Source organism: Xiphias gladius, chromosome 13, assembly GCF_016859285.1.
Source record: "Xiphias gladius isolate SHS-SW01 ecotype Sanya breed wild chromosome 13, ASM1685928v1, whole genome shotgun sequence".
Taxonomy (NCBI): Eukaryota; Metazoa; Chordata; class Actinopteri; order Istiophoriformes; family Xiphiidae; genus Xiphias; species Xiphias gladius.
Window position 1 is genome coordinate 10,759,516 of NC_053412.1, and position 13,305 is coordinate 10,772,820.

The window sequence follows — 13,305 nt, forward strand, 5'->3', positions numbered from 1 at the left end:
GAGACAGAGACTGCACTCGTTTTAAGAGAAGCAAAGGGGATAACATTACCAATCCCTGATTTTTAAATCATAAAATGTACCACAGCAAAAGCAGCTTGAATAATGAGATCAAACTGAAAACTCAGCATGAGACAAATTTGTTAAAGAAAAAAAAAAAATCACCTTGATCTCAGCTGTTTTGGCACACGATAGATAATAATAATTAAAAAAAAAAAACACTAGCGGTGAAATTTGTTCCACCGTTTTCTAACATGCTTTTCAACCCCTACAGCGTACAAAACACCCAACTGCTTCTCAACAGTGTGAAAATATTTACAGCGCAGCAGACTGTGGAGTCTAATACATTTCATCACTTCCAGTGGACTCTGTCACACTGTTTGCTGCAGTGTGCCTCACTCCTCCGTACTCCCACCACAGCCTCTCGTAACTGCCAGCTAATTGCCGTCAGTGACACATCGGCGAGGACATTTTTCACATCATGTACCATCAACAAAGAAAAGACTAATAATATTTCTCCTCACACTTTCTAACTCCTGCCGCCTCACTGTTTTGTTTTTTGTGTTTTTTTTTACACAGAGTGAATCTCGCGTACTTCGGGTCTCTGTGGATCGATGCATTTGTTCTACACATTACTGGCACACATTGATTATTAATGATATTGGCCATCTGAAGTGCAGCTTGCCGTTAGCCTCTCTGAGTCAGTCCGACACCAGAGCTGTGCGTAGGGCTGTGTCATAAGTCAAAGCCAGGATGTAGCGCTTTCATAGTCGGATGGCTGCAGCAAACCAGAACATTCAGCGTCAAGACGTCTGGTCGGTTGCCATCGCCACTTTATCCAACTGGGTGAATGATAGAAAAGACAGCTGGCTAAGTTTAGCCAGACCTCCTCGTTTGAATGCTGTGTTATGAACGCAACACTGGGTAGGCTTGTAACTAGTTTTAGTTGTTTGTAGGATACACAGAAATTCTTATTAAATCAAAATTCTCAAGTGAGATGTTTCAAGGCGTATTTTATCTCACAGAAGACAGAATGAAACTGTTAGGGACCTTATCTCAGGCATTTAAATCAAAACCAAATCTGTTTTCAGCCAAGGGAACCGAGGGTTCAGCGGTAAATCAGAACTGACTCTTCAATTAACCTGAGTTATTATCTTTTTTCCCCACAGGAGCAGAAACAGAATTGAAGAGGCAGAGGTGCACAGTTTTTTTGGGGTTTTTTTTTTTTGCTGTTTTTCTTGTTCATTCTATGTACGTGTTCATCTCAAAAACAGCCTCAGCACTGCTTTTGGACTTGATCTGGTTGTTTTGACTTTTGAAGAAATCTAACAAGCCATATAAAAGGCAATTGAAACGTCAGCCTTCAACAACCCCCCCCCCCCCCGTCTGCCTCTGTGTCTGTGATGACTCCAAAGCAGGGAAGCCGCCCTGCCGCATTTTTCACAAACTGAACACGCTGTCCCCACTGAATGATGCAGCAACGGACTCTCTGACCAGCCAATGACAGTGTCTGAATTTATACAGATAATACAGCCAGAGGACCACAAGCAAAAAAGTGTCTTGTCCTCTTCACGCCTTAATTGGTGGGTAGAGTTACTTATTTATTTATTTTTCCATTTTTAGTTATTTCCTCATTTTACCTCTCAGCAACTGCGTCTAGGGTGTCTTTGAAATCAACCCGTGCTCCTAAATAATGCCGTTTACTCTCACTGAGTTGACCCTTGTGCTCCTGATAGTCTCGCATCAAGTCGAGCCTGCCGCACCGCTGCACTGCCTGGTGACCTTGACACCCAACCCTGGAAGGTCCTTCCATTTTGAAGAAGTCGCGGGACCGCCTCAGCATCCTGCTTATTCCCGGCATTTCTCTTGATTCCTGACAAACCCCCCCCCCCTCCCCCCAAGCCCCACCCAAAGGAGCAACAAAGTCATCAACATTTAGGTGGTTCTAGTCACAATCACTCCCTGGGGCAAAAGAATGGTTGACTCAGGGTGCAGAGGGGAAAGACTTCCTCTGTCACAAACCACATCACACGGCAAATTCTTCTGTTTTGTGTTGATTTCTCGTCGCCGCATTTGCGTGACTTAAAATGAACAAATATCCCAAAGACCCTGAATACGCATGGGATTGTATTAAGAATGCAAACAATCGACATTATCCATATGATTATATAAATGTCTCTCTCTTTTTTTTTTTTTTCAATTTCAAATAAGTTCAAGCAGCATGGAAGCAGATTTCTCAGACAGAAAAAATGAAACGGTGTCACATCAATTTCCCCCGGAAAAGGTGTAAAACTGCCAACAAAAACATTCCAGTCGGCCTCTGTGAGCTGAGCAAAATTAACATAAAATGACATGACGCAGTTGTATAATGGCTTTTTAATGGCTTTAGTCTGCCGGCCTCCCTACGGGTCTGGTATATATATCCCCATATTCTGCTGCAAACAGTAGATGCATCTCAATTCACTCAAGTTCTAGTTTGCCTAATTCATGATGTTTAGAAATTGTTTTTTATAGTGAGGCTCCATCCCTCCTTGTGACAGTCAGGTTGTCTCTGTCTTTTCAACTGTGGCTTCAGCCTCCAGCGGTGGAAAGTAACCAAGGAATGTATATTTATATTTACTTAGGTACAGTTTTCGGGTACTTGTACTTTACACAAGTATTTCCAGTATCTGCTGCTTTTTAATTTCTACCACATTTCAGAAGGAAATATTGGACTTTTTACTCTACGGCATGTATCTGACAGCTGGGGTTGCATGTGCATCTGAAGCTCAGTTGGGAGAGCGGGTTGTCTGCAAATCAAAAGACCGGTTTGACCCGTGGCTCCTCCTGCCCACGTGCGTCTATGAGCCAGATACCCTGGACCGCTTTGTGCATAAGGGGGGAAAAAAAAAAATCACTGCAGGAGCCCAACATAAGCACTTGTACTTTTGATACTTCAATCACATTTGGCTAATAATACTACTCTGTTGTAAGCTAGGATGAAAGGTGCCATAGAGAAGGGTGTGAAAGGACAAAATATAACCCTGGCAACCAGGATTCTGGAAAATCCTGGAAACTATTTACTTATTTTCGTTTCATTTCCGTTAAAAGATCATGAGAAAAATGAAGGGAAAAAACTTACTCCATGACTCTCAAAATAAAAACTCAACAAATGAGAAACATCACAACACTGTATTCATACGTCTCTGTCAAGCTGCATTGTATTTATATATAATTGTAGTATATATATATATATTCCCAGTTTAAACTGATCTTTTAGGTAGAGACTCTGGCATGGACCACAGTGCCTCAGTTCATTGCTCAACACTGTTACGTAAACTGAATATAATTATTCTTACAGTCTTTGGTAACTAACTTTATATATATATATATATATATATATATATATATATATCTCATTTCATCGCACAACAACTGTCCAATTAAATCAGACACATTGGCTGTGCTCACTCCCCACACTTCCAGTATACGGCTCACTTCTTTAAAACCTTTTTGACAGATATACCAAATTTCAGTGCCAGCTGCGATCGTTTGTCTCCAACTAAAAAAAACTGTGTAAAAGTGTTAAATTAAATGTTCGATATATGGTTAGTCACGGAAGTAGGTGCTTTCTAACCCTATGTACTATTACTTAAATAAGATTTTAAAATGCAGGACCTTTACTTATAATTGAATATTTTACCTGGTGGAACTACTATTGGATTTGAATACTTTTTCCAACACTGTCAGACTCTGTTTGAGGTTTGGAAGCAGTCAGTGTCCTCCCTACTGGGCTCAGATTATCTTCAACCATGTGACCTCTATGTAGAGCAAATTATGCTCCACGTAAACCTGCATTTTGCTTGTATTTTCATAACAATTTGTGCATTGTTAGGGCTCTCTTTTTTTCTTTGTTCTTTTTTTTGCCACTTAACTTCGGCCCTATACGGCGTTTCTCCTCTGAAGTCTCGGTGCGGGTGTACAAATGTCTGCGCACTTGAGGAGTCTCAAAGTGAACAGAGAAAAAAAACATTGGAACTGGAATTTGTATCTTGTCTAATTACATCGACTCCTTATCTCGCTTCTGTCCTCACTCACAGCCAGATTAAAACTCTCATGTCGTGTCTCTCTCATTCCCATTAACTCGGAACAAGGTCACTGTTTTGATCTTTTGGGGTTTACTGCTGATCCAGGAGCTGCTGCTGCCACTGCCTGCTTTTGTCTTGAGCGGCGTGACCGAATCATCAGCACACAAGAAGCATTTGATCCCGAGTCCTCTGTTTTTTTTGCTAATTCATTAGGATAAATGTTGTGTAGTAGAGGGTGGGACTGCGGCTGCAACCTTGTATGAGTGTGATTCATAAGAAGAGGTTTGGTTTTTACTGCACGTACAGTACGCGTCATTTTTCTGTACAGTATTTCAGTAACATAGTTGTTTTTTCCTCTGAAGCCGTTGCCCCGGGAGATTTCCATATTTGCAACGAAACAGGAGAAAAGTTTGAATTTGTTCGAAATTACATGTTTTCCCTGGCGTGCAGATGCGACACAATGTGCAGCCTCGACTTTTTCGGAGGATTTCATTTCTAAATTCCTGAAAAGCTGAGGTCTGCGTGCGGATGACAGCGCCAAACATCTACCCAGGCCTCCGCCGACACGTGGCTCTGCAGGTGTTCGGGTCCTATTTCTCTGCATTTTTTAAACATTTGATGTAATTAGCCTTAAGTCGAGATGTGGGGGGAAATAGCCCGCACTCCGAGCTGCAGCTGAATAACTCCAGCGTTGCTGTCACTCACTGTCATTGTCTCACACGTACGCACACACACCCACACACACACACACACACACACACACAGCTATGCAACCATCTACTCGCCTCTCCCTGTCCTTCAGCCGCACAGCCGCGGTTGTCATGACAACAGGGAGGCTAATCTCCAGTGGACAGAGAGAGAGAAAAAGTGCAAGTGCTTGCACAGAAACGTCAGAAACGTGCTTATTGAGAACAAGCAGCAAGTGTGTGTGTGTGTGTGTGTGTGATAAAGAGATGCAGTGCATGCTTGCATCTTTCAGTTTGCGTGTGTATGTGTGTGTGTGTGTGTGTGTGAGGTGTTATTACTAAAGCAATGTACAGAAAGCCCATTTAAAAATATATATATATTCATATACGGTAAGATAAAAATATTTCTCACTCTTTCTTTCACTCTCATTCTCTCCATACCTCTGCTAATTCCGCCATCCATCTTTCCCTTCTCAGTTTTTACTTTCTTTTACTCTTCTTTCACCATTGAATCCATCATTTTTCTTCATTTTTCCTTCTTCTGACCTTCATCATTTACAAAAAAAATATCCATATTTAATTCCCCCTTATGACTTCCTTCTCCTTAGAACTCTTACACCTATCCCCCGTTTCTTCTTTCCTTTCCGGACCCATTCATTTTTTTCTCTTTGTCCCTCAAAAATGTGTCTTTTTCCTGTTTCTGTCTCTGACACGCCCTTTTTCATCCCTTCAACAATTCCTAAATCTTCAACTCATCCTCTCTCCTGTCAATCTTTTCATCCTTTTAAACTGCTTCAGCCTGAATCATCTTTTCTATCTTTGTCTCTCTCAGTCTCTCCACACACAGACACACACACACACACACACACACACACGCTCCTTTCATCCTTCCTCTAAATCCTAAATCCATCCCTCTTTCTCTATCTGCCCCTCAGCTTTCCATCTCCTTTAGTTCCTATGCCCTCCTCTCTCTCACACACACATGAACAGTGTCCATCTCACATTCCTAAATCCTCCCCTCCCTAGCAGGGATCTCACACACACACACACACACACACACACACGCACACACATATGTACTGTATGTTACGGCTGATTAGGCTGGCGGAGCCACAGGGCAGTCGGCCCACTGGAGGGGATGATGGAGGGATGGATGGAGAGTGTGAGGGAGAAAAGGAGAGGTGGGAAGCGTGGAAGGAGAGAAGGGATGGATGGAAGAAATGATGGTGATTGATGGAGAGATGAATGGCAGAAAGGTGGAAATCTCATCTTTCCTCCATCTTCTAGATGGAGGAAACTAGCTGTTTTCATTAGGAAACAATCACCCTGTTCCTATAGGCTACAGCGCAGTGGGCGATTGCACGCCCCCCCCCCCACCCACTTTACTGCGCATGCACATGCGCGTGCCCGCGTGCAGATGTGAATTCGGGGTTGAAGTCGTCATCCGGTAGAGGGCGGAGTGAGAGTGTGAGAGAGCGCAAGGGAAGAGTGGGGAAGCGGGAGCTGCAGAGGGCTGGAGCTGCGGAAAGGAGCGGAGCGGAGATGGGCTGCAGCGGATGCCGGGTAGGCCCACCTGCAGCCTGAGTGCGGGGGGTATGAGAGGCGGGAGTCGGGGGTCCTCCGGTTGACTGAACAGGAAGGTTTATATCAGCACGAGTGCGGGTCTGAGAGAAGAGTCCGGTGTCCGCTGCGCGCCTCACACACACACACACACACACACACACACACACCCACATCGCCACACATCCACACGCACACACACACAATCGCTCACACGTCTTAAGAAGAGCGGGAGATGCATTACGTCATAGCCTCCCGTCGCCCTAGATGACCGCGCGCGCAGGACGGGATGATGCAGGGCTGCTGGACTAGAACGGGAACGGATTCCGCTGCTGCCGCCGCTGCTGCTCGCGAGCGCCCGGCAGCGGTGTCTCGACCGGACGAGGAAGAAGGGGAGCCGCCGGTGCGCGGCCGCCGGCTCTGATGGCTCCTCGCGCCCCGGGCGGGAAAGAGACACAGCAGTCGCCGCGGCGCGAGAGGGAAGGGGGCAGCAGGTATCTGGGAAGTGACGTGGTATCCGCGCCCCGCGAGAAAGCACAACGGTGCGCTTGTCGTGCGTTTCGCAGGAGGGCAGGAGCGGGAAGGGGAACATGGCCGCGCAGTCGGACGGCGGCAAAGCCAGGGTCGGGTGCGGCGGCGGCGGCGGCGGCGGCGGCGGCGGCTTCGCCCAGCTGTACGACGTCGACGCCGAGGAGCCGCTGGACTCCGCCGCGATCCACATCTGTCAGTGCTGCCGCTCCTCCGCCTGCTACTGGGGCTGCCGCTCAGCCTGCCTCGGCTCTCTGCTCGGCGGGGGCCAGCCTGCCGGAGGGGTCGGCATCCGAGAGACTCACTGCCCGCCCCGGGAGCAGCTGTGGCTGGACTGCCTCTGGATCATCCTCGCCCTCCTCGTCTTCTTCTGGGACGTTGGCACGGACCTGTGCCTGGCGGCGGACTACTACCGGAGGCAGGACTACCTCTGGTTCGGCCTCACTCTCTTCTTCGTGCTGGTGCCGTCGGTGCTGGTCCAGATTCTGAGCTTTCGCTGGTTCGTGCAGGACTACACCGGCGGGGGGCTCGGGGAGGTGGAGGGGCTGACCAAGCGGGGCGCGGTGGCTCTGGGGTGCCTGTACCCCGGCAGGGACCGCCTGCAGCTGGCCAGCATCTGGCTGTGGCAGGCCACCATACACATCCTCCAGCTGGGACAAGTGTGGAGGTAGGGGAGGACGCAACGCCAACAGTAACACACACACCTGAACCTAACCTCTCACCGCACTCGTTTTTATCTCTCTCTCTCCCTCACACACACACATACACTTAATCTTGCTGATGGGGAGGGCGGCGTGTCTACTCAGTGTAGCTGGAGGAAACGAAACCCTGCTTCACACTGACAGGGCAGGGGGAGGACAGGGAAAGGCTCTGCGGGACCTCTCCGGCCCCTTCAGCTGCGATCTGGGAAGGACAGACGGATACTAAGTGAGACAGGCAGAGAGACAGGGAGCCTACTGTACGGGGGGGGGGCTCTGTGATCTCGTCCAACTTCTTGGACTTTCTTTGTCCTGTCCGGGCCGCCTTGTGAAAAGTTAACTCAGCAACACATGGTTTCACGGCCGGCAGTTGAAAAGGGCGGAATTTTGTGGCCCGAGAGGGTCAAAGCTGTAGTAATTAGAAAGATACCAGAGTTTTGACCCCTGCTGCACTCTAGAGTAAGTCCTGTGTGTGTGTGTGTGTGTGTGTGTGTGTGAGAGAGAGAGAGAGAGAGACTGGAGCGCTGTCCATGGAGCCGAATTCATTTTCAGCACCACGGACAGCGTCTCACTCGGGGGTCTTCACTGGAGCCGGAGAAACAGAGGAGTCCGGGCCGTGTGGGCGCGTGTGCACATTTGGTTACGCGTGAAAGCGCGCGTGCGTGCGTGCGCACGTGTGTGCTCATGCGGGTCAGCGTGTGTGACCGGTGGAAAAACGGTGTCACGGCTCTTCCCATGAGTGTCAGCATGGATGGAGAGTACAAAGAGGAAAAGCATCTGCGCTTCTGGCAACACATCTCCCTCTCTATCTCACTGCCTGCCTCTCTCGCGCTCTCTCTCTCTCTCGCTGTCACACACACACACACAGACGAACACATATATACAAACAGATACACACAGTTGGACAAGGTGTGTGTGTGTGTGTGTGTGGGGGGGGGGGGGGTGCTAATTGTAGTGCTAAAAGCAGTGGCTGGAAAAAAAGAGAAACACACGCATGCACTTTTGCTCTGCTACACACACACAAACACACGACTTTCTATCCAACTGTAGATTCCTTGTCCTCCTTGCTCCTTGTTTCATATATTGTTTGTGTGTCTGTGTGTGTGTGTAGTTTTGACAACACAAGTGCTATTAGTAGCAGGAGTGTGCTTGCCTGTCTCCGGCCTCCTAGCCCTCTATACAAGGACAGTGACTCTCGCTCCCCACCCTCTCTCCGAGAAGATTCCTTAATGATGTCCACTTGCCTCTGGGCAGGCAGCAGGGAGAGGAGAGTGATGGGTTTGTGTGTGCGTGTGCGTGTGTGTGTGTGTGTGTGTGCGTGTGGGTGTGAGTGTTTACATCCTGCTGTGCTAGGGGTGTGCTACTCAGCTCCTCTGCTTCGGTTCCCTCTGTGGTTGTAGGGTTAAGTCCACCCCCACACACACACACACACACACACACACACACAGACACACACATCCCTCCCCTACCTCCATCCAACCCACATAGCAATCTCCCCCTCAGCCTGCAGAATGGAATCTCCCACCTGGAGGAAGTGATGGGGCAGGAGAAGAAGATGGGGAGGGGTCGGGGGCCGGTGTTTGTAGCTCAGGAAATGGTATGGCCTGATTGAGACAGATTGCTTAGAGATGGAGAGGCTGTGGAGAAAAGGAGGGGGTGAGGATGGAGGAGGGAGAAAGGTTGCACGTGCACGACGGGAGTGAACGGGGCGGGGGGGGGGGGGAGTAAGAGGACAGAGGGAAAAAGAAGAGTGAGAGTGGTGGGGGCAGGGTGGAGGGGTGGAAGAGATCTAGTGTTCGGTACATATGGTGTGAAACCACATCCTTCCATGTCAAGGCGTTGCAAGGTTGTTAGGTTTTTCCTGACATGCTGCACAGTAAAGCTTTAATCCTTCACCTGGACGTAAATGAAAGGACTTCCTGGTTGCACAATTTGAACAAGTGAAACAAATGACGGTTGCTGGTTATTTATATTCCATTGTTCTTGAGTCAAGGACAAACAACAGTTTGGCGTTTGTATCTTATTTTAAAGCTACAAAATCCATTAAATCAGCTTTAGATGGTGTGTTTAGAAGCATTACCATATGAGTGGTGTGCACGCACTTGTAGGTGTTTCCCTGTGGATGGTTCATTATTTATGTTATGTGAATTAAGCTTGTATGTTTCAAGCCAGATGGCTGTAGTAACCGAACATGCAGAGCGATGCATAATTCAAGAGCACACACACTCATAGAGTATGTTTTCACACATATACAGATGTGTGCACGCGCACACACACACACACACATGCTCTGTCTCTCTGACTCTCTCTCTCCCTCTCTGTCAGTGTCCTGAGGCAGTTTTAATTGAAATCACTGCCCACATCCCACCCACATGTACTGTAGTTTCCCAGTTCCAGGAATCCACTCAGCATGTATGGATCAAATTGTTGTCACGGCTGTTTGTTCACAAGGAGCTTCTGTTAATGGTCAGACCATAATGAAACCTAGAAATATTTATAGTGGAAGTTCAATATAAGCTATAGGTTCTACCTTTTAGAATTGTATTTGTTTTATTTATCAAAATAGAGAGGAAAGTGAGAAAGAAAGTAAATTTATTGGTAGGTATACTAATAATATTTCTACTGGGAAAACACAGTGTTTCTTGTGGAAGCTTAGAATTGAGAGTGACATATAAAAAGAGAACGATCCAAATTGACCCAGCAAAGACTGAGATATTCTGATTTTTAATCCCTAGTGCGGTTCAAGCTCCAAAATTCCAGCTCCTACATTTCCCACAATGCAACGCAGTCGCGCCTTTCGTTGGACTTCCCCTGCCTGACGAAGGCCCACATTTTTTTCAAAACCCTGCCCCAGGTTGCAACACAGATTTTCAGTTATAATCCGACCAAATAAGCCAAACCCAAAAATGTTCATGTTACTAAACTGTAGAAGAAAACTATCAAATCTCCACATTTGAGAAGTTGGAACCAGGAAATATTCGGCTTTTTCGTTTGCAAAAGTTAGTGAAATGATTAATCAGTTATCAAAACAGTTGCAGATGAATTTTTCTGTCAACTGACACCTTGATCAGTTAATCATTTCAGATCTATTTTGCAGTCAGATCAGCAGACCAACAGTTGTAGCTCATCATCAGCGAATAGCAACCGCAGTCATAGCAGCACTAGTAGAATCAGTGAAGTTCACATTCATGTCGCTTAAAATAGAAGCTACAAGCAGGTTAAACACATGATTATTGAGAAAGGAAAGGAATAAGTCTGAAAAATGGCATGGAGGATGAAAACAATTGGTAGGAAAAAGAATGGTAAGAATGGTATTATTGTTAATTAACACTTAACCTCCGACCCCCTACAGGTACATCAGGACACTGTATCTGGGCATCATGTCGCGTCGACAGAAGGAGCACCAGCGGCGCTGGTACTGGGCCATGATGTTCGAGTACGCCGACGTCAACATGCTGCGGCTGCTGGAGACTTTCCTGGAGTCCGCACCTCAGCTGGTGCTGCAGCTCTGCATCATGATCCAGGAGAACCGGGCCGAGACGCTGCAGTGTAGGTGGAGCGCAGAGCTCACCCGGGGGGGGGGGGACTGCCTGCAGTTCTTCAGACTACTACGCAGGGTGTCTTGAAAAAAAAAAAGCCAAGGAGACCAGCTCCACATGAGCGCTACCAACTTCCTGCCACATTTACAAACACAACACCATTTTTTCACGTAGCTCACAGAGCACATACAAATCAACAGCTGCATAAACAGTAATTATCAATTTGCACACATCATGCTCAGTAATTTCTGGCTGCAGGTGGTGCTGCTTTTAGGTTTTCACACTGTTCAGGTACTCCCAGAAAGAAAGCGCGCTCATAAGTGTTTGGGGGATGTGCTAGATGGAGTCCATCAGCCTCCTCTCCTTATTCATCCGTGAAATGTATCATCTAGGTGGCCACCCACTGGTGTTATTCATCCCTATCACGCTGTCGTTTTGGGACAGCTTCCACTTTAATGCAAATATGTGACTAGCACAGTGGGTGGATGCACACAGCAGCTGGGACATTAAAAATGACTTTATATTTTACACTCATACCATTAAGCGTCATTACCAAATGTTTCTGTCGTGTCCCGCGCTACCTCTTATTTAAGGATGTGCTCAAATTATTACACCCACTCCGACTCTAAATATATTGGTGCCAATGTACTTTTTGTTTCACGAACCTTGAAACCATGATTCAACTTTTTTTCTGATTGACTGACTCAGAAAAAAGAAGCTTCTTTATCATCCACCTCTGTTCTCTTTTCCTACTGCTTTTCTCCTCGTGCAACCCTCCTGTCTCTCTGTAGGCATCTCCTCCCTGGCCTCCCTCCTGTCTCTCGCCTGGGTTCTGGCCTCCTACCACAAACTGCTGCGGGACTCTCGTGACGACCAGCGCAGCATGAGCTACCGCGGGGCGCTGCTACACCTCTTCTGGCGCCTCTTCACCATCTCGTCTCGTGTCCTCTCGCTCGCCCTCTTCGCCTCCCTCTTCCACATCTACTTTGGCATCTTTGTGGTGCTCCACTGGTGCGCCATGGCCTTCTGGGTGGTGCACGGAGGCACCGACTTCTGTATGTCCAAATGGGAGGAGGTGCTCTTCAATATGGTGGTTGGTATTGTCTACATTTTCTGCTGGTTTAACGTGAAGGAGGGCCGGACGCGGTACAGAATGGTGGCGTACTACACCGTGGTGTTGGCTGAGAACACCCTCCTCACTGGGCTGTGGTGAGTCAAAAGAAAATCTGCGGGGATGTGAAGGGGCCAACTCTGAGACTGTGATCAGAGCAGGCGGCTTGGTGGGGCTGGGCTAGGGTAGTTTAAAATACGGCTAGAACAAAACACATCAGTGAGTCACACTGTTGCACTGAGTGACATTTTCCTTCATTATTATGAACATAAGCATTGTAAATTATTTGCTTTAAACACTCACTAGAGCAACAAATGTGGATTAATCCGCGGCTGAAAATAGTCCCCAACAAATAAACAGTTTACTCCTTTTTTAGTATTGTTTTCTAACAACCACAGTGGCCAGCTGTTTTAGAGAACTGTTTAACCTTTCCAAAAATGAAAGTGAAATGAACTAAGTATGGTGGAGCAACTTTCCCAAACACACAATAAGTGCGCATGCAGACACACTCACATGAATCTAACCCCCTGTGTCTCCACCTTCCTGTAGGTATGCCTACAGGGACCCAGTGTTGACCGACTCCTACGCCATCCCAGCACTGTGCAGTGTCTACCTGACATTCGCCGGCGGCGTCCTGGTCATGCTGCTGTACTACGGCTTCCTGCACCCTGCCACTGCCCACCTGCAGCCAAGCCCGGCCTCGTCCTGCTGCGCCCAGCTGCTGTGGGGTCTCCCTCTACCCCCGTCTGCCCCGCCGACCGCACCGCCCACTCCAGCTCACATGACAAAGTCACAGACGGAGGAGGATGTGGCCGAGACGTGTCTTCCCGTCTTCCAGGTGAGGTCGGTGGCCCCCACCGCCAAGCCCGAGGGCCCGCTTATAAAGATCGACATGCCCAGGAAGCGTTACCCGGCATGGGACGCCCACTACGTAGACAGGCGCCTGCGGAGGACTATAAATATCCTGCAGTACATAACGCCAGCCGCCGTGGGCATCCGCTACCGTGATGGACCCCTACTGTATGAACTGTTGCAGTATGAGTCCTCACTCTGACACACACACACACACACACACACACACATCAGTACACATAAGCACATGTGCCACCATAAAAAGAT

General features: G+C 47.8%; 1 protein-coding gene across 1 annotated transcript; it reads left to right on the forward strand.

Moving 5' to 3' along the window:
- Positions 1 to 6,900: 6,900 nt before the first annotated feature.
- On the forward strand, positions 6,901 to 13,240 carry LOC120798212 (XK-related protein 6-like). Its single transcript, XM_040142337.1, has 4 exons — positions 6,901 to 7,505; positions 10,889 to 11,085; positions 11,867 to 12,284; positions 12,736 to 13,240. The coding sequence occupies exons 1-4, from the start codon at positions 6,901 to 6,903 to the stop codon at positions 13,238 to 13,240; spliced, it is 1,725 nt and encodes a 574-aa protein (XP_039998271.1).
- Positions 13,241 to 13,305: the final 65 nt, after the last annotated feature.